The sequence below is a fragment of the Saccopteryx leptura genome, chromosome 13 (genome assembly GCF_036850995.1).
Source record: "Saccopteryx leptura isolate mSacLep1 chromosome 13, mSacLep1_pri_phased_curated, whole genome shotgun sequence".
NCBI lineage: Eukaryota > Metazoa > Chordata > Mammalia > Chiroptera > Emballonuridae > Saccopteryx > Saccopteryx leptura.
This window is the reverse complement of record NC_089515.1, coordinates 25163826-25187314: the sequence shown is the minus strand read 5'-3', so window position 1 is coordinate 25187314 and position 23489 is coordinate 25163826. Positions and strand designations below refer to the sequence as shown.

The 23489-nt window shown below is 42.8% G+C and overlaps 1 protein-coding gene across 11 annotated transcripts in view; it reads left to right on the top strand.

Annotated features, from left to right (window-relative positions):
• GBF1 (golgi brefeldin A resistant guanine nucleotide exchange factor 1) overlaps nt 1-23489 on the top strand; it is a 165895-nt gene that overhangs the window by 108578 nt on the left and 33828 nt on the right. For all 11 annotated transcript variants that reach the window (XM_066355935.1, XM_066355932.1, XM_066355934.1 and 8 more), the window contains exon 4: nt 18454-18585. In XM_066355935.1, coding sequence (XP_066212032.1) covers nt 18454-18585 — 132 coding nt within the window. The remainder of the gene's footprint in view (nt 1-18453; nt 18586-23489) is intronic.

Here is a 23489-nt window from a genome sequence, read left to right as displayed (position 1 = left end):
TCTTTAAAGGCAAGTAGGGAGTACTTGTCCACTTGTACCTTATGGGTTACTGTGTGTGTGTGCGTGTGCGTGTGCATCACTGACAGAAAGAGACAGAAAGAGGGACAGGAAGGGAGAGAGATGAGAAGCATCAATTCTTCGTTGAGGCACCTTAGTTGTTCATTGATTGCTTTCTCATATGTGCCTTGACCAGGGGCTACAGCAGACTGAATAACCCCTTGCTCAAGCCAGCGGCCTTGAGCTGGTGAGCCTTGCTCAAACGAGATGAGCCCGTGCTCACGCTGGTGACCTTGGGGTTTCAAACCTGGGTCTTTTGCATCCCAGTCCGACGCTCTATCCACTGCGCCACCACCTGATCAGGCTGGGTTACATTTTTGATGCCTTTGTTTTCCCATCATTAAAATGGGGAATGTCCATTATTATAGTTCTCGAGCCCATTAGTACAAGGGCTAGCTAAGGCAAAATAAGATTCCTCAGTCTTAGTATTACTAAGAATTTATGATATACTGCTGTAGAAAGAACTTGCAGCTGTTGGAGAAAGGTGAATATGTAGTATTCTGTACCCTTAAGGAACAGGGAAAGATTGCTTACCAGTCCCATAATTGATACTCTTTGGGGATTCTCTGATTCTTCTATAAAAGCTGTGGCTATTGATTGACCCTTCAGTCTTTTCCATCATCTGTAGACTTTGCTAATGTCAGTTCAGAATTTAGTTCTTTTTTATTTCCTGTTACTTTTTTTCAGGGCCCCTAAAGGATACCTGACAGAGTGGTAATTGATAATAAACCTATAATTATCTTCTCTTCTGGCTTTCGTTGAACAATGAAATTTTTTTTACTAAACTGCAAGAGAGGAATTTGGATTGAAAAAGTTGCTCCAAGTATAATGAATGCATAAAGCTGGAGTCAATTGTGCTGTTTTAAAGTATAACAACAGAAGTTTTTGATTTCTCCTGGGCTTTCAAATTGCCTACTTAAATTTGGGCTTGGTCTTATACAATGCATGCAGAAAACGGCAAGGCAGAGTAAAGAACCACAGGCTCTCTGGTTTGCCTGTATATTACACCTAATTGCTTTTTTTTTCAATATGTGCCAATTGCCTCTAGAAGGAAGAGAACTAGTGTTTAGAATTGATACGCATCAAACTTGGGCTCTCAGTAAGACACATGGATCAGTGTGTCCTTGAGCCTCTGCTGTATGTTTGAGGCCAGTCCCTGTGGGCCTTGTTTAGCCTTGCTGGCCTTGTTAAAGGGGCCTCACTCTTCCTCTTGGATTAGGAGGAAACCTGGGCAAACCTTATGTTTAATTTGTATGGCAGTACTAAAATCAAAAGCAGTATTTAGTCATTGGTTTGGAAGAAGAAAGGTACAGAAGAAACTTCAATTCTAGGATAGTTGAGTTTTAAATTTTTATTTGCCATTCAGGTCATGCAGTTAATATTTCTAGTAGTTAACCTGTAGCAACAGCATGGTATATTATTTAAGAACATAATGCAATGCTTAGGAGCATGGACTCCAGAACAGACCTGGGATTAAATTCTACCTCTTCTACTTAGGCAAGTCACTCAACCTCTTAGAGCTTTGGTTTCATTATCTGTAAAATAAAAACAGTATTCTATTTCTCAGGGTTATTTGGAGGATAAAGTAAATAATCTATGTATAATAATTATGTAAATGAACTCTATAGCAAGATGAAGAGAAAAAAACAAAAACACAAAGAGAATTTTTTTTTTTTCTTAGCAAGAAAGAGACAGAGACAGGAAGGGAGAGAGATGAGAAGCATCAACTCATAGTTGCATCACTTTATTTATTTTTGGGTTTTTTTTTTTTTTTTTTTTACAGGGACAGAGAGAGGTATAGACAGGGATGGACAGACAGGAACAGAGAGAGATGAGAAGCATCAATCATTAATTAGTTTTTCATTGCACGTTGCAACACCTTAGTTGTTCATTGATTGCTTTCTCATATGTGCCTTGACTGTGGGCCTTCAGCAGACCGAGTAACTCCTTGCTGGAGCCAGAGACCTTGGGTTCAAGCTGGTGGGCTTTTGCTCAAACCAGATGAGCCTGCGCTCAAGCTGGCGACCTCGGTGTCTCGAACCTGGGTCCTCTGCATCCCAGTCCGACGCTCTATCCACTGTGCCACCGCCTGGTCAGGCTAGTTGCATCACTTTAGTTGTTCATTGATTGCTTCTCATATGTGCCTTGACCAGGGGTCTCAAACTGAGCCAGTGACCCTTGCTCAAGCCAATAACCTTGAACTCAAACCAGCAACCTTGTCCCTTAACCATGGGATCATGTCTGTGATCCCACACTCAAGCTGGTGAGCCTGTGCTCAAGCCAGATGAGCCCATACTCAAGCTGGCGACCTTGGGGTTTCAAACCTGCGACCTCAGCAACCCAGGTCGACTCTCTGTCCACTGTGCCACCACCAGCCAGGCAAGAGAATACTTTTTTATACCTTACTATGTTCTTTGAAGATGAAAAATGTATAATCTATGTAGCTTTTGCTGATGTCTGAGGCAGTGTAAGGATTTTTTTCTGGGCAATGGAATGGGATTCTTCTTGTAAGAGTGGTGGATAACAGCTCCTAGCAGCAAGTTAAACTGGCTGTTTAGCAGGAATGCCAAAGGTGGGAATTTCATTTCTCTTCCAGTCAGGATCCATGCATGATATTGGAGAAAGTCATGCAACAAATGAATTTTCCCATGTGTAGGCTGCCTTTAAGTGCTTGTCTTTTATTCTGAAAGTGAAGGGTAAATCTTAACTTCAGAAGACCAGGGATGCCCTACTCAATAAGAAGGGGATGGCAAAAGTGAAGGTTTAGAAGCAGAGATTTACTGAAAGCAGCCTGCTGTTGACTTTATATGCTATCAGGGATTTCAATCCTGGAAAAAAAATCTTCCTATCCTCTCCCTAAGGAGAGGTGGACCTGCCATAGGCACAGAGATGTGGCCAAGGTCCTAACAAAGTATTTGAGACAGAAAGTATATGTAAATGCCAAATACCCTTTTTTTTCTTGGCTGTCTTGAACATTTTTGGGCCAGCTATCTAGGGAGGGAAGAGCTCTTCTGTCATTTCTGGCTTAGGTTGGGACCTCATGAACATGACCTTTCTACAAAGTGCTTATCAAAAATGATTCAGGGGAAAAGATGAAATTCTGATTTCAAATCACTGGGGTATTCAGATTTTCATTTAAACCCCAAGTTGTATAAGTACAGGAATTGCTCATGTTTAATCAGAGTTAAATTATCTTTTAATTCATAAAAAGCAGGCTGGGTTAGTTTTTGGAAGAATAGATCAGTCTGAAAAATGATTACTTAAGTTTAAAGAGTTTTTAAAGGATCAAGTGTTAGAAATAATTTGTCTTTTTTAGTGTAAGGTGGCTGGTACCATTATCTTCTACTGCTGGCCCTAAGTGGACTCATGGACCTACCTTGTGCCTGGAAATGGTAGTGTTTAAGCCATTGCCATACTTTGCCTCTTAAAGGTTCATAATATCAAAGATAATCTTCCCCCTCCCTTCTCTAAAGGCACCTTTAGAAACTAAGCCTGTGTTTGAGAAAAGAAAACAGATCTGGGAAATTGTTGGATAATCGCTGAAAAAAGAGGATCCACTGTCAAGAGCTTAGACAAACAAACTGGGTTGCTTTCTCCTCAGGCTACCTTTGTAACAGACTATCCGTATTCGTGTGCATTTACTCCCAAACTGTACTTTGCATTTAGAATAAGCTTTAGGGATCTAAAGGAGCCCTAAAGAATTCATTTAAATTACCACCACTACCGTCTTCCCCAGGAAATCCCTATGAATGAGGAAATTGGCCCAAAGAAGTGAAGTATCTTGCCTAGGGTTTCATAGTTGTGACAGGCTAAGACTGGGCCTAGTGCATGCATTTCTTTATTCATTTCTTTTCTTATATAAGGCAGGGTTGCAAAGGCTTGTCTGGGTTTGATCCTTTAGCCCACAGGCAATAACATTTCTCTAAAAGCTGGCTGTGCTATGGCAGTCTTCTCTTAGGTTATGTCTTGAAATCAGTTCTAAATCCCCACCTGACCATTCAAGGTCTGGAAATAAAGATGTGGAAAGTGTGGCAGATATTCCAGAGGCATTTGGCCTCACTAAAGTTTAGTTTTGCTCACCTTTGGACCACTACTCTTGATGTCCCCTACTGATCAGAAAATGCACAGCTCCCTCCTACTAAACTTTCAGTAACTCAGAAATTCCACTGGCAGATAGTTTTCAATTTTACTATTACTTCTATAAGAAATATTCCTGAGTATAGCACAGTCAGAAAAGTAGAACATGAGAACCTAATGTTTTCTCCTAAGATGGCATATGCAGGCATAGACAGAAGCCAAAAACCAAAAAGCTTTTTGTGCTCAAATAATTTTGTCCTGTGTCTCTGGATACAGAAATGTCAAGAAGGGTAAAGGAACTAGGCTTCTGTTTTTATTGTGCTCTGATTTATTAGTCTGTATTACATGACACCTTGTGAATGACGATATTCTGCCTCTAGGAACATGAGCCAATATTTGCAGGGTGAAGAGCTAAGATCGGAGCAGGCCGATGACCCTCTAGAAAGCAAGAATGGAGAAGTAGGCTCTGAGGGCAAAAGGGTCGAGACAGGCATTTCTGGAGCCAAATGGTGTTGAAATAATATACCACAGGCCTTTTTCCTTGTCAGCGTAATCCAATTGAGAATGCCCAACCGCCCTTGATAAGAGTCACTCAGGAGTAAAGAGCCTCACTACCAGGGAAAGCAGCTTATGTGTGCATTTTGGCTCAGGAATGTGCCAGCCCAATGCTGGTCAGATGAGAAAAGGCTGGAGAACACAAGCCTCCTGGGAGAATGGTGACTGGCCCTCTGTAGGCTAAGAAGACAGTGTTCCCTTTTGTCTATGGGTAGTGCCTGATGACACATGGTGAGGCTTTTGACAGATTGCTGGAGAGGATGACAGACATCTCTGATGTGAAAAGAGAAAACAGTGTCAGGATTCCTCCCCTTCTGGACAGGTCACCTCATCATCTGAGAAGACAGACTTAAGGGACATCTGTAGATTCTCAGACTGACATTGGGCCAAACTGAGACTTACCTGTTTTAATGTAGTAATAATATAGGGAGTTTTGATAATATAAGGAGTTGCGCTCCATGCTCACTGGTATTGAGCCGAATACCAGCAAGGCATCTCTAATGGGCTTTCACTTTGCTTTGTGTTGAAGTGACCTATGAGCTTCTCCAGCAGTGGTTTAATAACTCTTGTTGTAATTGTTCTTATTTGGCACGGACTAGCCAGAAGTTGGACCTGGATTTGATTTTAGAAGCAAGTGGCCTAGTGCTAGAAGGATCCCAAATGTTCTTTCTCCAATGCAGAGTTAATTTAACCTTCTTGTACACATTCCTTTTTTTTCTTCCCATGTTAGAATATGAACCAGTCACCTTCTGATCTGCACTCTCTGTGTACTGGACTGTTTGTGCCTTGAGGTTGACAGCCTTCCAGGGTGGGAGTTTTGGCTGCTTGGCAGGGGTGTCAGATGTCTCCTTGGTTGTGAAATTACTCAGCTTCCTTACTATGAGCAGCATCATGGCACCTTTCTCTAAAAGAACTCAGGCAGATCTCCTCCTTCTTCTGAGGATTGAGACAAATCTCAGCCACAGGCAGCTGAGCCTGGAGGTAGAAACCAGAAACTGCGGTTCTAGCTTCTCATGAAGCAGTCGAGTTGATTGGCTAGCTAGGAAACATATTTTGGAGTCAGATGAATCTGGATTTGATTCCCATTTTTATCACTTGCTAGTTATATGATCTTAGTGTGTAGATCTACGTATCCTTTCTTTTTCTCTTTTTTTTTCTTAGAGGAAGGAAGATAGACTCCCGCATGTGCCCCTCAAATCAACTGAGCCACTGGCTGCAAGAGAGGAAGAGTGAGAGAAGGGGGAGAGGGAGGAGAAGAGAAGCAGATGGTTGCTTTTCATGCCTTGACCAGGGATCAAACCTGGGGAAGTCCGCACACCAGGCGGACTCTATACACTGAGCCAACCGGCCAGATTCTACCTATCCTTTCTAAGTCTAATTTTCATCTTCAAAATGGGGATAATTATGAAGAGAGAAGGTAAAGTGCTTAGCACCTGGCACAAGGTAATAAATGGTAGCTGCTATTATTATCTCTATCTCTTCTAAAATGAGGATGAATATTTCAGTCACTCATTTTAAAAAGGAAACCTTTTCTTTTCTCTGACAATCTGCACATATACCTTGGATAAAGTTGAAACCCTCAGAAATTAAAAGAGCTATTTCAAATTGTGCCAACTATAGATAACATCCTTAACTTATATCCCTTTTAAGGTTTAGTAATCAAGGGTAGAAGGCTTACCTTTAAAGTTTTTGATAATTACATAAATCTTAAGAAATAAACTGAATTTTACAGTAGTGTACAGTACTAAGAACATTGGACTGGGATTTTAGAGCCACAAAACTAGGCTAATAGGCCCTGGCCAGTTGGCTCAGTGGTAAAGCGTCGGCCCGGCTTGTGGAAGTCCCAGGTTTGATTCCCGGTCAGGGCACACAGGAGAAGTGCCCATCTGCTTTTCCACCCTTCCCCCTCTCCCTGCTCTCTCTCTCTCTTCCCCTTCTGCAGCCAAGGCTCCATTGGAGCAAAGTTGGCCTGGCGCTGAAGACGGCTCCATGACCTCTGCCTCAGGCACTAGAATGGCTCCAGCAGCAACGGAGCAAGGCCCCAGATGGACAGAGTACCCCCCCCCCCCGTGGATATGCCGGGTGGATCCCGGTCCAGCACATGCGGAAGTCTGTTTGCCTCCCTGTTTCTAACTTTGGAAAAATACAAAAACAAAACAAAACAAAAAACAACTAGGCTAATAATATCTTAGTTATATTTATTCCACATTTAATATATTCTGTGTATTGTGCCACATGTTTTACATGCATCTAATGAGATATGTATATAATTGCTAAGCACAGTGCCTGGCACATAGTATATGGTCAATAAATGTTAGTTAGCTATTGTTACTTATTTTGAAATGTAATTTATTTTAATTTTCTGTCACTCATTTTACAGGAGATAAAATATAGGCTTAGAAAAGTTAAGTATTTATCACATAGCCATTATGTTGTAGAACTGAGATTTGAACCCTACTTAAAAGCCCATGTTTTTATCTAGTGTCCTTAACTTCTAGTCCTGGTTTCAACACTAACTGGTTTTGTGGAGTTGTACAAATTACTTAACCTCTCTATATCTTAATTACCTTCTTCATAAAATATTTTTAAGGCCTATTTTAGCTATAATATCCTAGAATTTGGAAGGTGAAGATTGTCTGGAATGGCTACATGAAAATTAGGGCTTATTTTTATTGAGCAGTATTTCTCAAAGTAGAATTTGTAAACCATTTCAGGTTTAAAAACTGCTGCTGCTTGGTACACAATGGGATATATATAGAAATTGAAAGAAAGTATTTAGAAATATTTGTAATGTCTTTATATATATTGATTCTAATAACAAAAATGTAGAGTTTGGCCTGACCAGGTGGTGGCGCAGTGGATAGAGTGTCAGACTGAGATGCAGAGGATCCAGGTTCAAGACCCCAAGGTTGCCAGCTTGAGCATGGGCTCATCTGGTTTGAGCAAAGCTCACCAGCTTGGACCCAAGGTCGCTGGCTTGAGTAAGTGGTTACTCGGTCTGCTGTAGCCCCACAGTCAAGGCACATACGAGAAAGCAATCAATGAACAACTAAGGTGTCGCAACGAAACACTGATGATTGATGCTTCTCATCTCTCTCCGTTCCTATCTGTCTGTCCCTATCTATCACTCTCTCTGATTCTCTCTCTGTCTCTGTAAAAATAAATAAATAAATGTAGAGTTTGTATTATGTCTTTTTGTTTTTTATTTATTTAATTTTTTAGCAAGCAAGAGAGAAAGAGAAAGGGAGAGAGATGAGAAGCATCAACTCATAGTTGCATCACTTTAGTTCACTGATTGCTCCTCACATGTGCTCTGACCTGGGGGCTCCAGCTAAGCCAATGACCCCTTGCTCAAGCCAGTGACCATGGGATTATATCTATGATCCCATTCTCAGGCAGCGACCCTGTGCTCATGCTGGATGAGCCCGCGCTCAAGCCAGAGACCTTGGGGTCTCGAACTTGGGACACTGTCCACTGAGCCACCACCAGTCAAGCAATGTCTTTGTTTTTAAAATTTTATTTTCTAGTAATTTGTTTCATTGTAGTTTATAAAACTAGAGGTCTGCAATGGATAGCATAAAGAAATTCATTTAGTGTAGTGGCCCTTCACTACAGATAGTTTGAGAAGCAATATTCTAGAGGGCAATCTGAACATCTTACCAGATTATGAATAGAAATTTTAGTGTTTTTTTTAAATTATGTGTTTACAAAGAGGTACCCCTTTAAATTAGAAATGCCCTCACTATTGGTATACTGCTAGGAGTGCAACCTCCCCTACCATGTCCCCACCACCACTAAAAGCTGCAAGAGTTGCTTTTGTTAGAGCCTCTCTTTTTTTTTTTTTTTTTTTTTTTTTAGAGCCTCTCTTAATGTTCTTGGCAATCAGCTGTTCAACCTAGAGAGCAAAACTCCAGTTTTGCCTAGACCAAACTCTCTTGGTAAAGTTAATTTTATATACCATGATTCTCTTTTATTGGAGGGTGGGAAGTAAGGGTGATAATGAAGGAGGTTCCTGATGGGCTCATTAAAAAGTCCAACCCTTCTAGTTTTCTATCACTAGGTTTCCATAAAGCATTGACTCATAGGATGGAAGTGTTAGCATTAATGTATTTTAGCAATTACAAATTCCAACTACCTAATTTGACAAATGAGTTTGGGTATCATAGGCCTGGCTACTGATAGGAGTGAGATTAATGATCCCTTGTTCATAGACTGGACTGTAGACTGTGTAAGGGTCACATCCAGAACCTCCAGAGTTCTCCATGGGACTTTCTCCAAGTCTCTCAATGGTATCACTCCTCCCATCAAGCTTCTCAATGCCGTATTGAACTCTTGCATCTTAAGAAGCAGATTAGTTGCCTGACCTGTGGTGACGCAGTGGATAAAGCATCGACCTGGAATGCTGAGGTCGCCGGTTCAAAACCGTGGGATTACCTGGTCAAGGCACATATGGGAGTTGATGCTTCCTGCTCCTCCCCTCTTCTTTCTCTCTCTCTCTCTCTCCTCCTTCTCTCCTCTCTAAAATGAATAAAGTCTTAAAAAAAAAAAGAAGCAGATTAGCAAATCAAACCTAGCAATATATAGAAAGAATAATATACCAAAACGAAGAGAGGTTTATCCTAGGAATGCAAGGCTGATTTACTGTCTGAAAATCAATCTACCACATTAACAATTCCAAAGAAGAAAAACCACATGATCTTATCGGTTGAAGAAAAGACACTTAACCAAATATAACACTCATTAATGATAATGAACATCGACAAAAAATGTATGGCTAATATCATATTTTGCAATGAAACACTGAATACATTTACCCTAAAGTTGGAGACAAGGAAAGCATCCACTTTATATAGTCCCAGAAGTCCTAGCCAGTACAATAAGACAAGAAAATGAAATAATAGGTGTGTAAAGTGGAGAAGAAATAAAACTGTCACTATTTGCAAGTAACGTAACTGTCAATATAGAAAACCACAATGAATCTACAAAAAAAAAAATCCTAGAACTAGTGAGTTTAGTAAGGTCACAGGATACAAGGTCAGTACACAAAAATCAGTCACGTTTTTGTATACTAACAATGAACATATGGAAACTGAAATTAAAACATACATTTTATAAACAACACTTAGATATAAATCTAACAAAACATATAGAGAACCTTTATGCTGAAAACTACAATACAGCCCTGGCCCGTTGGCTCAGCGGTAGAGTGTTGGCCTAGCGTGCGGAGGACCCGGGTTCGATTCCCGGCCAGGGCACACAGGAGAAGCGCCCGTTTGCTTCTCCACCCCTCCGCCGCACCTTCCTCTCTGTCTCTCTCTTCCCCTCCCGCAGCCAAGGCTCCATTGGAGCAAAGATGGCCCGGGCGCTGGGGATGGCTCTGTGGCCTCTGCCCCAGGCGCTAGAGTGGCTCTGGTCGCAATATGGCGACGCCCAGGATGGGCAGAGCATCGCCCCCTGGTGGGCAGAGCGTCGCCCCATGGTGGGCGTGCCGGGTGGATCCAGGTCGGGCGCATGCGGGAGTCTGTCTGACTGTCTCTCCCCGTTTCCAGCTTCAGAAAAATGAAAAAAAAAAAAAAACTACAATACACTAATCAAATAAATCAAGATCTAAATAAATGGAGACATAACAGTGCATGGATTGGTAGACACAACATAGTAAAGGTGTCATTTTTCCCAAAACTGTTTATAGACTCAGTGCAATTCCTATCAAATGCCCAACAATATTTTTTGTAAATATAGACAAATTTATCTTAAAATTGAAATGGAAATGCAAAGGAACTAGAATACTGAAAATGGTATTGAAAAAAGAGGAATAAAGTTGGAAGAATCATACTACCTGATTTTTTTAAATATTTATTTTATTGATTTTAGAGACTGGAAAAGATAGAAACATCAATCTGTTCCTCTCTGTGCCCTGACCGGGGATCAAACCGGCAACCTCATTGCTTCTGGACAAGGCTCTAACCAACCGAACTATCCAGCCCGGGCCATGCTATCTGATTTTAAGAACTAGAATATAGCTCTAGTAATCAAGATAGTGTGATAGTGTCAGAGAGTTAGACAAGAAGATCAATGGAACAGAGTAAAGAACCCAGAATAGACTCACACAAACACAGACAACTGATTTTTCAGGAAAGTGTAAAGATAACTGAATTGAGAGAGGATCATTTTTTTCAATAAATGGTATTGAATAATTGGACATCCATATGCACACACAAAAAAAGCTTGACCTAAGCCTCACACATTATATAAATATTAACTTAAAGTGGATCATAGATATAAATGAAAAGCATAAATTTGTGTACCTTTTAGAAGAAGACAGAAAATGTCCTGTGACCTGAGATTGGGCAAGGAACACTTAGATACAAAATGCACGGTGCACAAAAGAAAGAAATGGATACACTGGACTTTATCAAAAGCAAAAATGTCTGCTCCATAAGGGATACTGACTATTAAGAGATTGAGCCCTGGCCAGTTAGCTCAGTCATTGAAAGTTCAATCCCTGGTGAGGCACACACTGGAAGCAACCAATGAATGCATGACTGAGTGGAATAACAAATGAATGCTTCCCTTTCCCCTTCCCTCTTTCTCCCTTCGTCTCTCTGTCTCTTAAAATAATTAATTAGCCTGACCAGGCGGGGGCACAGCAGATAGAGCGTCGGACTGGGATGTGGAGGACCGGGGTTGGAGACCCCGAGGTTGCCAGCTTGAGCGTGGGCTCATCTGGTTTGAGCAAGGCTCACCAGTTTGGGCCCAAGGTCGCTGGATAGAGCAAGGGGTCACTCGGTCTGCTCCGGCCCCCCGGTCAAGGCATATATGAGAAATCAATCAATGAACAACTAAGGAGCCGCAACGAAGAATTGATGTTTCTCATCTCTCTCCTTTTCTGTCTGTCCCTATCTGTCCCTCTCTCTATCTCTCTCTCTCTCTCTCTCTCTCTCTCTCTCTCTCACACACACACACACACACACACACACACAAAATTGTATTGCCAATAAAGGACTTGATTCCAGAATAAATAAAGAAGTCTCTCAACTCAACAGTAGGGAAACAAACAATTCAATTATAAAATGGGCCAAAGACTTGAACAGACATATCACCAAAAAAGATACATGTATGCCAAATAAGCACACAAAAGAGATGTTCGATGTCACTAGCCATTAGAGAAATGCACATTTAAACTACATAGAGACACCAATGTTCTTCGCACAAAAACCTTTACACAAATGTTTATAGCAGCTCTATTCATACTTGCCCCAAACCATAGAATCCAAATGTCCTTCAACTAGTGAATGGATAAACAAACTGTGGTACATACATGTAAAGGAATACTACCTTACCAAGCAATAAAAAGGGAACAAACTGCCTGAACAGGCTGTGTGGCGCAATGAATAGAGTTTCAGACTGGGACACAGAGGACCCAGGTTCAAAACATCTTGGTCACCGTCATGAGCACGGGCTCAATCGGCTTGAGTGCACTTGCTAGCTTGAGCTCGGGTTGCCCACTTGAGTGTGGGATCATAGACATGACCCCATGGTTGCTGGCTTGAGCTCAAGGTCACTGGCTTGAGCAAGGGGTCACTCATTCTGCTGTAGCCCTCCCACCCGTCAAGGCACAAATGAGAAAGCAATCAATGAACAACTAAGGTGCTACAACAAGGAATTGATGCTTCTCATTTCTCTCCGTCAGTCCCTATCTTTCCCTCTCTCTGTCTCTCTGTCTCTGTCACACACAAAAAAAGGGGGGAGGGACAAACTGTTGATCCTTGTAAGTGTACCAATCTCAAAAGGTTGCATACTGTATGATTCCATTTATATGACCTTCTTGATAAAACTATGTATATTGATGGAGAAAAGGTCAGTGGTTGACAGGTTGGGGGGGGGGGAGGTGTGACTGACCACAAAGGGATAACAGAAAGAGTGTTCTGGGGTGATGACCACAGTGGTTACAGGGATCTATGTATGTTATAACTTATTGAAAGCTCTATAGCAAAAGAGGCAGTTTTACTAAATTTAAAATTTTTTTATGTTTTTAAACAGTTTTTCTTGAGGGAGAGAGAAAGAAAAGCATCAACTTGTTCCACTTAGTTTTGCACTCATTGCTTCTTATATGTGCCCTGAACTGCGATTGAACCTACCACCTTGGCACTCTGGAGGATGCTCTGTCTACTGAAACACCCAGCCAAGGCCTAAATTTTTTTTTGTTTTTGTTTTTGTTTTGTTTTGTTTTGTATTTTTCCAAAGTTGGAAATGGGGAGGCAGTCAGACAGACTCCCGCATGTGCCCGACCGGGATCCACCCGGCATGCCCACCAAGGGGCGATGCTCTGCCCATCTTGGGGCGTCGCTCTGCTGCAACCAGAGCTATTCTAGCGCCTGAGGTAGAGGCCACCGAGCCATCCCCAGCGCCCAGGCAAACTTTGCTCCAATGGAGCCTTGGCTGAGGGAGGGGAAGAGACAGAGAGGAAGGAGAGGGGGAGGGGTGGAGAAGCAGACGAGCACTCCTCCTGTGTGCCCTGGCCAGGAATCAAACCCGGGACTCCTGCACGCCAGGCCAATGCTCTACCACTGAGCCAGCCGGCCAGGGCTAAAATTTTTTTTTTTAAAGAAGCAGAATGTACATTTCCTTGAAACTATCAAATCATGGCTATAAAATTTCCCTAGTCTTTCACCATGAAAGAAGACATGAAGCAAGTATAGTAATAACAATTGTATGAAAGCTCAGAAAATCTCTACCCTGTCCCACCTCTCAAAGATTTTTTCTCATCTAGACTTTTTTTCTCTCAAATATACCAAATATGACCATTTTAAAATGACAGACCAAATCGTATGTAATACAATTGTGTTCCTAAAGCAGTAAGATTAGATGACTTTAAGTGTTTTAATGTGCTTTTTAAAAGTATTTAAAATGTTGACTTGCTAAGATAAGAAAAAGGGTATTTTGCATTTTTCAGTTTTTCCAAATATTTCTATTTCTTACATCTCAACCCTCTACCACCTCACACACACAAATGTTTTTCTCTAGGATTTTTTTCTGCAAGTTGTACAGCTCTAGGTGGGGTTAGTGGGGAATGAGAAGCAGGTTTTATACAGCTGATGTGATCACTGTACAGACAAGCTTGGAAAATGCTACTCAATCTGCCAATTAATTAAAGCATTAATCTGTGGAGCAGCCGGGCCCAGGGAATGTTTCCCCAGAGGGTAGCGGTAGGAATTGAGTGGGAAACTCCATACATTTGCATGAAAATGAAGGTGCTTAGGAAACCTAGCTTCCTTTTGTCTGTAAAGATGAGCAACCTTGTTCTTGTCCCTAAATCTTCCTGGCCTATTTAGGAAACCTTTCAGGGAATGGTATCTGAATGATGAAAGCACAGCATACTCTTGAAAAACAAATTAAACCCTGGGCAAAGTATGGTAGGGAGCAAACCCAGTGTAGTATAATTTGTTAGACCTTCTAAATTCAGTATGTGCTGGTAATTAGGTAGAGTAGACACAATGGTTTTACAAGTTTGGAATTATATACTTTATGGACTAGGTTCAAATCCCAGCTCTACTTTATTAGCTGTGTAATTTAGGGCCACTCATGTATTTTATCTGAGCCTTGTTTTTCTCGTCTGTAAAATAAGATCATTAATCGCCCCTTCATCTTGGGGCAGTTAGCCCTCTACTTGCTATAGGCAGAAAGGAGGCTGTAGAGTGGTAAGGACCTTTCAAAATTATAAACTGCCTTCATGGGTTTATTTTACTAGCAAGGTTCTCCAAACCTCACCTTCCTGGGATGTGCTTTCTTTCTCTCTGATAGAAGTGACCTTGATCTTTAACAACAAAAGACAAAGGCAGCTTACCCTGGGATTTCTTTGACCACATTGGCTGTACCCAAGATGAAGTTTACCCTGTGGTGGGATTCAAATAATTTAACAACTGGTTCTCTGTCCTAATGACTATTTTAAGTATAAAAAAGATACATCAAAAGGTATTTTATTATTTCATGCATTTAATACTTAAATAAGAACAATAAAAGAGGTACACAAAACTAGATTATGGTATAAGGAAGAGGTTTTATGTATATGTGTGTGTATGTGTGTGTGTGTGTGTGTATATGTATGTATGTATGTATGTATATATATATATATATATGTATATATTAAGTGAGAGGCAGGGAGGCAGACACAGAACTCCTGCAGTCCTGCAGGTGCCCTGATCAGGAGCTACCTGGCAAGCCCCTGGGCAATAATCTGCCCATCTGAGGCCGGTGCTCGGGAACCAAGCTGTTTTAGCACCTGAGGCAAGGCCATGGAGCCACCGTCAGTGCCTGGGGCCAACTAGCTTGAACATTCAAGCAGGGTTACAGGAGTTAAAGAGAAAGAGAAAGGTAGAAAGAGGAGGGGTAGGGGTAGAGAAGCAGATGGTCGCTTCTCCTGTATACCCTAACCAGGAATTGAACCTGGGAATTGAACCCAGGACTTCCACACACTCTAGTGATGAGCCAACCATCCAGAGCCAGAAAGAGTTTTAAAATATTAATGAAAAAATATTAAATAATACCTGAAAAAAAACCCAATAAAACTATTATTTAAGGTATTTCCAATGACAGCTTGTCACCCCCTGGTTGTTTGGAACTTTTTCTCTTTACGTTATATATTTGTCTACTGACTTAAAAACACGAGGAAATTAAAATGTAGTATTTAATCAAAGGTATGAACAAGTGAATATTACAAGCATAGTTCCAACCAAATTTTTTTCACCTATGGGTGGAATGAATATTACTACACTGCTTTGAATACACTGTTGCACAGATGAACACTAAAAAAGAGTAAGGAGCCTGACCAGGCAGTGGAGCAGTGGATAGAGCATCGGACTGGGATGCAGAGGACCCAGATTCGAGACCCCGAGGTCGCCAGCTTGAGCACAGGCTCATCTGGTTTGAGCAAAAGCCCACTAGCTTGAACCCAAGGTCGCTGACTCTAGCAAGGGGTTACTTGGTCTGCTGAAGGCCCACAGTCAAGGCACATATGAGAAAGCAATCAATGAACAACTAAAGTGTTGCAATGCACAATGAAAAACTAATGATTGATGCGTCTCATCTCTCTCTGTTCCTGTCTGTCTATCCTTGTCTATCCCTCTCTCTGACTCACTCTATCTCTGTAAAAAATTTAAAAAATTAAAAAATTAAAAAAAAATGAGTAAGGAATGTAAATTTATGATTTCCACATTGGGCAGCTGCCCAGGCCCCCACCTTAGAGAGAACCCTGATGACAAGTGCCATTTTAACAACTGGTTCACCGAACTCAACAAAAAATTAGGTATTAGTTCTGCCAAATTGGTGCGAACCAGCTGAATCCCAGCACTGATTTTACCTGTGTATCACTAGGAGGATGGGCATGGAAAATTGCCCAGCAATATCTGATGATCTTAAAGAATTATTATTTTTTAAGTTGTGGTAAAAATATATATATATAAAATCTAAACCATTTTATTGTTAATTTTTATTATTTGGTTGTTTTGTTTTTTTTTGTTGTTGTTGTTTTTTTTTTCATTTTTCCGAAGCTGGAAACGGGGAGGCAGTCAGACAGACTCCCGCATGCGCCCAACCGGGATCCACCCGGCATGCCCACCAGGGGGCGATGCTCTGCCCCTCTGGGGCGTCGCTCTCTTGCATCCAGAGCCATTCTAGCACTTGAGGCAGAGGCCACAGAGCCATCCTCAGTGCCCGGGCCATCTTTGCTCCAATGGAGCCTTGGCTGGGGGAGGGGAAAAGAGAGACAGAGAGGAAGGAGAGGGGAAGGGGTGGAGAAGCAGATGGGTGCTTCTCCTGTGTGCCCTGGCCGGGAATCAAACCCGGGACCCCTGCACACCAGGCCAACGCTCTACCGCTGAGCCAACCGGCCAGGGCTATTATTTGTTTTTTAACCTTTTTTTTTTTTTGTATTTTTCTGAAATGAGAAGCAGGGACGCAGAGAGACAGACTCCCACATGTGCCTGACTGAGATCCACCTGGCATGCCCACTAGGGGGCGATGCTCTGCCCCATCTGGGGCATTGCTCCATTGCAACTGGAACCATTCTAGCACCTGAGGCAGAGGCCATGGAGCCATCCTCAGCACCCTGGCCAACTTTGTTCCAATGGAGCCTTGGCTGCAGGAGGGGAAGAGAGAGAGAGAGGAGGGAGAGGGGGAGGGGTGGAGAAGCAGATGGGCGCTTCTCCTGTGTGCCCTGGCTGGATCGAATCCAGGACTTCCACACACTGGGCCAACGCTCTGCCACTGAGCGAACCGGCCAAGGCTTTATTATTTTTTGTTGTTGATTTTAGAGAGAGAACAGAAGAGAGGGAAAGAAACATCGATTTGTTATTCCCCTTTTTTATGCATTTATTGGTTGATTCTTGTATGTGCCCTGACCAGGGATGGAACCCACAACCTTGGTGTATGGAGATGATGCTCTAACCAACTGAGCTACCTGGCCAGGGCTTATTGTTAATTTTTAAAATATTTTCCCATTGAGGCCCTGGCCGGTTGGCTCAGTGGTAGAGCGTCGGCCTGGTGTGCAGGAGTCCCGGGTTCGATTCCTGGCCAGGGCACACAGGAGAAGCGCCCATCTGCTTCTCCACCCCTCCCCCTCTCCTTCCTCTCTGTCTCTCTCTTTCCCCTCCCGCAGCCAAGGCTCCATTGGAGCAAAGTTGGCCCAGGCGCTGAGGATGGCTCTATGGCCTCTGCCTCAGGCGCTAGAATGGCCATGGTTGCAACAGAGCAATGCCCCAGATGGGCAGAGCATCGCCCCCTAGTGGGCATGCCGGGTGGATCCCGGTCGGGCGCATGCGGGAGTCTGTCTGACTGCCTCCCCGTTTCTAACTTCAGAAAAATACAAAAAAATAAAAATAAAATATATATATATATATTTTCCCATTGATTGAGAGAGAGCGAAGAAAAGAGAGAGAGAGGGGCAGGGAGAGAGAGAAGCATCAACTCGGTCTTCTACTTAGTTCCATTTACTTGTATATTCAGTGTTTCTCAGACGTGCCCTGACTGCGGATAAAACCCATGTCCTTGGTACAAAGGGAGGACGCTTTATCCACTGAGCCACCTGGCCAGGGCCTTAATGTTCATTTTTAAACCGTGATAATGATACTGTGGTTTATTAAGCTTTTTAATCTTTAACAACTATATTCTAAAAATTTTACATTAAATGATATCGTGTCTGGGATTTGATTCAAGGTAAAACAGGGAGGAAGATTGATCCAGCAACTAAGAACTTGAACTTTGCCTGACCAGGTAGTGGCACAGTAAATAGGGAGTTGGACTGGGACGCAAAGGACCTAGGTTCGAAACCCCAAGGTTGCTGGCTTGAGCACGGGCTCATCTGGCTTGAGTGCAGGCTCACCAGCTTAAGCACAGGGTCGTTGGCTTGAGCATGGGATCATAGACATGACCCCATTGTTGCTGGCTTGGGCCCAAAGGTCACTGGCTTGAAGCCCAAGGTCACTGGCTTGAGCAAGGGGTCATTTGGTCTGCTGTAGCCCCTCCCCCCATCAAGGCACATGTGAGAAAGCAATCAATGAACAACTAAAATGCCGCAACGAAGAATTGATGCTTCTCATCTCTCTCTTTTCCTGTCTGTCTATCCCTATCTGTCCCTCTCTCTGTCTCTGTCACAAAAGAATAAAAATTAAAAAAGAACTCCAACCTCATGACACAGATAAGAAAGATCTTTCTCTAGGGTTTAGCTTTTTGTTAGATGGCACCTGTTCATTTCTGTTTATTTTCTTGCAGAACTCTCAGAAATTGAACCCAATGTGTTCCTTCGTCCCTTTCTGGAAGTGATTCGCTCTGAAGATACCACTGGCCCTATCACTGGACTGGCACTCACCTCTGTTAATAAGTTCTTGTCCTATGTGCTCATAGGTAAGAGCTCAGGCTTTTTGGATGACCTTAGCACTTCACTTTCTGCCTTTCCTGGGCTGGACAGGTGTTAGGCAATGAGCTGGTGATACTGGAAAGTTTTTCCCAGCCATCTGTTTCCTTGTAGAAGAGAAATAGGATTATTGACTACTCATCTTTCTAATTGACTTGAGTTTTGCAGAGTGGGGAGGGAGGAGAGGTTTCTTGGAACCCTGATTTCTTTGTGCTTTGGAGGGAGTTAAAGGTATGGTGGGTGCCATTGGAGGTTTGGTGTGGTTTATCCTTTACTTATTTATTTTTTTAAAGATTTGCCTGACCGGGCAGTGGCGCAGTGGATAGAGCGTCAGACTGGGATGCGGAAGACCCAAGTTCGAGACCCCAAGGTCGCCAGCTTGAGCGAGGGCTCATCTGGTTTGAGCAAAAGCTCACCAGCTTGAGCCCAAGGTCGCTGGCTCGTGCAAGGGGTTACTTGGTCTGCCGAAGGCCCGCGGTCAAGGCATGTATGAGAAGGCAATCAGTGAACAATTAAGGTGTTGCAAAGCGCAACGAAAAACTGATGGTTGATGCTTCTCATCTCTCCGTTCCTGTCTGTCTGTCCTTCTCTCTGACTCTCTCTCTGTCTCTGTGTAAAAAAAAAAAAAAAAGATTTATTTATTGGCCCTGGCCAGTTAGCTCAGTGATAGAGTGTCAGTCTGCTGTGTGGAAGTCCTGGGTTTGATTCCTGGTCAGGCCACACAGGAGAAGCAACCATTTGCTTCTTCACCTCTCCCTCCCCCCTTTTTCCCTTCCCGTAGCCATGGCTCAAATGATTCGAGCAAAGTTGGCCCTGGGCACTGAGGATGGCTCCATGGCCAGCCTCAATCACTAAAAATAGCTCAGTTGCTTAGCGACAGAGTAGCAGCCCAAACAGGCAGAGCATGTCCTGGTAGGGGGCTTGCCAGGTGGATCCCAGTCAGAGCACATGCAGGAGTATGTCTCTGCCTCCCTCCCTCTCATTTAATGGGGGAAATAAATATTTTATTTATTGATTTTACAAGGGGAGGAGAATGGGAAGTATCAACTCATAGTTGCTCACTTTAGTTGTTCATTGATTGATTGTCATATGTACCTAGACCAGGCAAGCTCAGGGTTTCAAACTAGCAACCTCAGCATTCAAGGCTGACATCCTAGCCACCACAGGCCAATTGGTTTGGTTTGTTTTTAAAGTTTTTTTGTGGTTTTTGTTTGTTTGTTCATTCTTTAGTGAGAGACAGGAAGGGAGAGAGATGAGAATCATCAACTCATAGTTGTGGCACTTTAGTTGTTCATTGATTGCTCCTCAAATGTGCCTTGACCCAGAGTGGGGGGGGGGTCAAGTGGAGCCAGTGACCCCCTTGCTCAAGCCAGTGACCTTGGGCTTCAGGCCAGCAACTATGGGATCTTGTTGATGATCCCATGCTCAAGCCGGCAACCCTGCACTCAAGCTGGTGAGCCTGTGCTCAAGCTGGATGAGCCCATGCTCAAGCTGGCGACTTTGGAGTTTTGAATTAGGGTCCTCAGCGTCTCAGGTCAACACTTGATCTACTATGCCACCACCGGTTAGGCAACTATTTTTTAAAAGTAATGCAGCCTTATTTTAATAAGATAAACAATAAAGAGCTGTCTAAAAGAAAAGTTAATGGACTCTCCTTTACCTTAATGCTACTCCTTCCTTAGGCAAATAATGTTAACAGACTGATTTGAGACTTTCTATACCTTTCTCTATATGTATATAACTATGTGGAGAGTACTGTCTTTTTTTTTTTTTTTTACAGAGACAGAGTGAGAGTCAGAGAGAAGGATAGGTAGGGACAGACAGACAGAAACACAGAGAGATGAGAAGCATCAGTCATCAGTTTTTCCTTGTGGCACTTAGTTGTTCATTGATTGCTTTCTCATATGTGCCTTGACTGTGGAGCTACAGCAGACCGAGTGACCCCTTGCTCAAGCCAGCAACCTTGGGCTCAAGCTGGTGAGCTTTGCTCAAACCAGATGAGCCCGCACTCAAGCTGGTGACCTTGGGGTCTCGAACCTGGGTCCTCCGCATCCCAGTCCGATGCTCTATCCATTGCGCCACCGCCTGGTCAGGCGAGTACTGTCTTTTTTAAAAATAAAAATAAAATAGGATTATGTGCTACATATCTTCTTTTTTACTTTATCTGATTTAGTATTAACCAAAAAATCTCTCAGATTCCCCCACCTCAGTTTTATTGAGATACAATTGACATATAACATTGTATTAAAGTACACAACACAATGATTTGCTATATGTATATGTTGTGAAATGATTGCAACAATAACTTTAGTTAACATATGGTTACAATTTTTTTTCTTGTGATGAAAACTGGTAAGATCTGTCTTAGCTACTTTCAAATACACAATACTGTATTGTTAACTATAGTAACCATGCTGACATTACACCCCAGAACCTATTTTGTAATTGAAAGTTTGTATATTCTTTTTTTATTGTTGTGTGTGTGTGTATGTATAATGTAAAATTATCCATTTATTTATTTTTTTGTGGCAGAGACAGACAGAGGGACAGATAGGGACAGAAAGACAGGAAGGGAGAGAGATAAGAAACATCAGTTCTTTGTTGCGGTTCCTTAGTTGTCCATTGATTGATTTCTCATATGTGCCTTGACCGGGGGGGCTACAGCAGACCAAGTGACCCCTTGCTCAAGCCAGCGACCTTGGGTCCAAGCTGGTGAGCTTTGCTCAACCCAGATGAGCCCGCGCTCAAGCCAGAGACCTCGGGGTCTCGAACCTGGATCCTCCACATCCCAGTTCGACACTCTATTCGCTGCACCACTGCCTGGTCACACATAAAATTATCCATTTAAATCAATTTAAGTATAAAGTTGCATTTAATTATATTCACAATGTTACATAACCATCAACACCATCTATTTCCTAAACTTTTTCATCACACCAAAAAGAAACTCTTAACTAGTAAGCAGTAATACACCATTTTCTCCTTGGCCCCTGGTAAAGTTTTTTTCTTTTTAGTAGCCATATAATTTCTATAGAATAGATATAACACAATCTAATCATTATCATATTGATTAACATTTACTATTTAGGTTGTTTCCTATTTTGAACCATTATAAATGCTGAAATAAGCATCCTTGTTCAAAAATCCTATTTATTAATTTTCCTTTTGTATGTGCTTATTGCATTCTCATAAATTGTTTTCCTAAAAGATGACAGCATTTGTACTTCCAACAGTAATGTTTGAGAGTTTCCACTTCCCCACTCTGTCACCAGCATTGCATATTAGCAGTATTTTTTTTTTTTTTTTTTGTATTTTTTTCTGAAGCTGGAAACGGGGAGAGACAGTCAGACAGACTCCCCGCATGCGCCCGACCGGGATCCACCCGGCACGCCCACCAGGGGGCGACGCTCTGCCCACCAGGGGGCGATGCTCTGCCGCGACCAGAGCCACTCTAGCGCCTGGGGCAGAGGCCAAGGAGCCATCCCCAGCGCCCAGGCCATCTTTGCTCCAATGGAGCCTTGGCTGCGGGAGGGGAAGAGAGAGACAGAGAGGAAGGAGGGGGGGTGAAGAAGCAAATGGGCGCTTCTCCTATGTGCCCTGGCCGGGAATCGAACCCGGGTCCCCCGCACGCCAGGCTGACGCTCTACCGCTGAGCCAACTGGCCAGGGCCAGCAGTATTCTTTTTTAAAACTTTTTTATTTATTGATTTTAGAGAGAGAGAAAGAGAGAAATATCAACTTTGTTCCACTCATTTATGAATTCACTGTTTGATTCTTGTATGTGCTCTGATCAGGGATTGAACCTAAAACCTTTGCATATGAGCGATGCTCTAACCAACTGAGTTACCCAGCCAGGGCTTCAGTAGTCTTCATTTGTGCTAATTTGGTGGGTGATAACTGGTATTTTGTTGTTTTCATTTCCTTGAGGTTGTATATTTTACTTTTTTCTCTTTTGCCTATTATTTTATTGAGTTGTTTTTGTTTTTCTTATCAATCTATAGAAGTTTTTTAATTTATTTTTTTTTTAATTTTTTTTTATTTTTTTGCATTTTTCTGAAGCTGGAAACAGGGAGAGACAGTCAGACAGACTCCCGCATGCGCCCGACCGGGATCCACCCGGCACGCCCACCATGGGGCGACGCTCTGCCCACCAGGGGGCGATGCTCTGCCCATCCTGGGCGTCGCCATGTTGCGACCAGAGCCACTCTAGCGCCTGGGGCAGAGGCCACAGAGCCATCCCCAGCGCCCGGGCCATCTCCGCTCCAATGGAGCCCTGGCCGCGGGAGGGGAAGAGAGAGACAGAGAGGAAGGCGCGGCGGAGGGGTGGAGAAGCAAATGGGCGCTTCTCCTGTGTGCCCTGGCCGGGAATCGAACCCGGGTCCTCCGCACGCTAGGCCGACGCTCTACCGCTGAGCCAACCGGCCAGGGCCAGTTTTTTAAATAGTAGGAATACTAACCTATTGTCTATCAGAGTATTACAAATATTTTCTCTCAGTATAGCCCAAATATTTTATCCAGTCTATTGTTTATCTCTGAATTTGTTTATGGTGTCTCCTTTGGATCCCTTTTTGGTTGGTCTTGTCACTCAGGATCCTGAATTCCTTTTTCCCCTATTGACAATTCATGTGCAAGGGTAAGGAACATGAAAAAACAGGTAACTGTCTTTGTTTCTAAGTAGAGAGATCAGAAAAGAGGCAGCTCAGACTGAAGCTAGCCAGAAAGAAAAATGGCCACAGTTTAGAGTAAGAAAACCATTCATCTTTTCTAGAAAGTTGGGTTTGCTTAGCTGAAGTATTCCAAGATCCTGAGCAAGAATCTCAGGTGCCAGCTAGTTTCTGAATAGGTACACCAGCCCTCCAGGCATCCTAGTCCTAGCATCATACTTTTCCTAAACA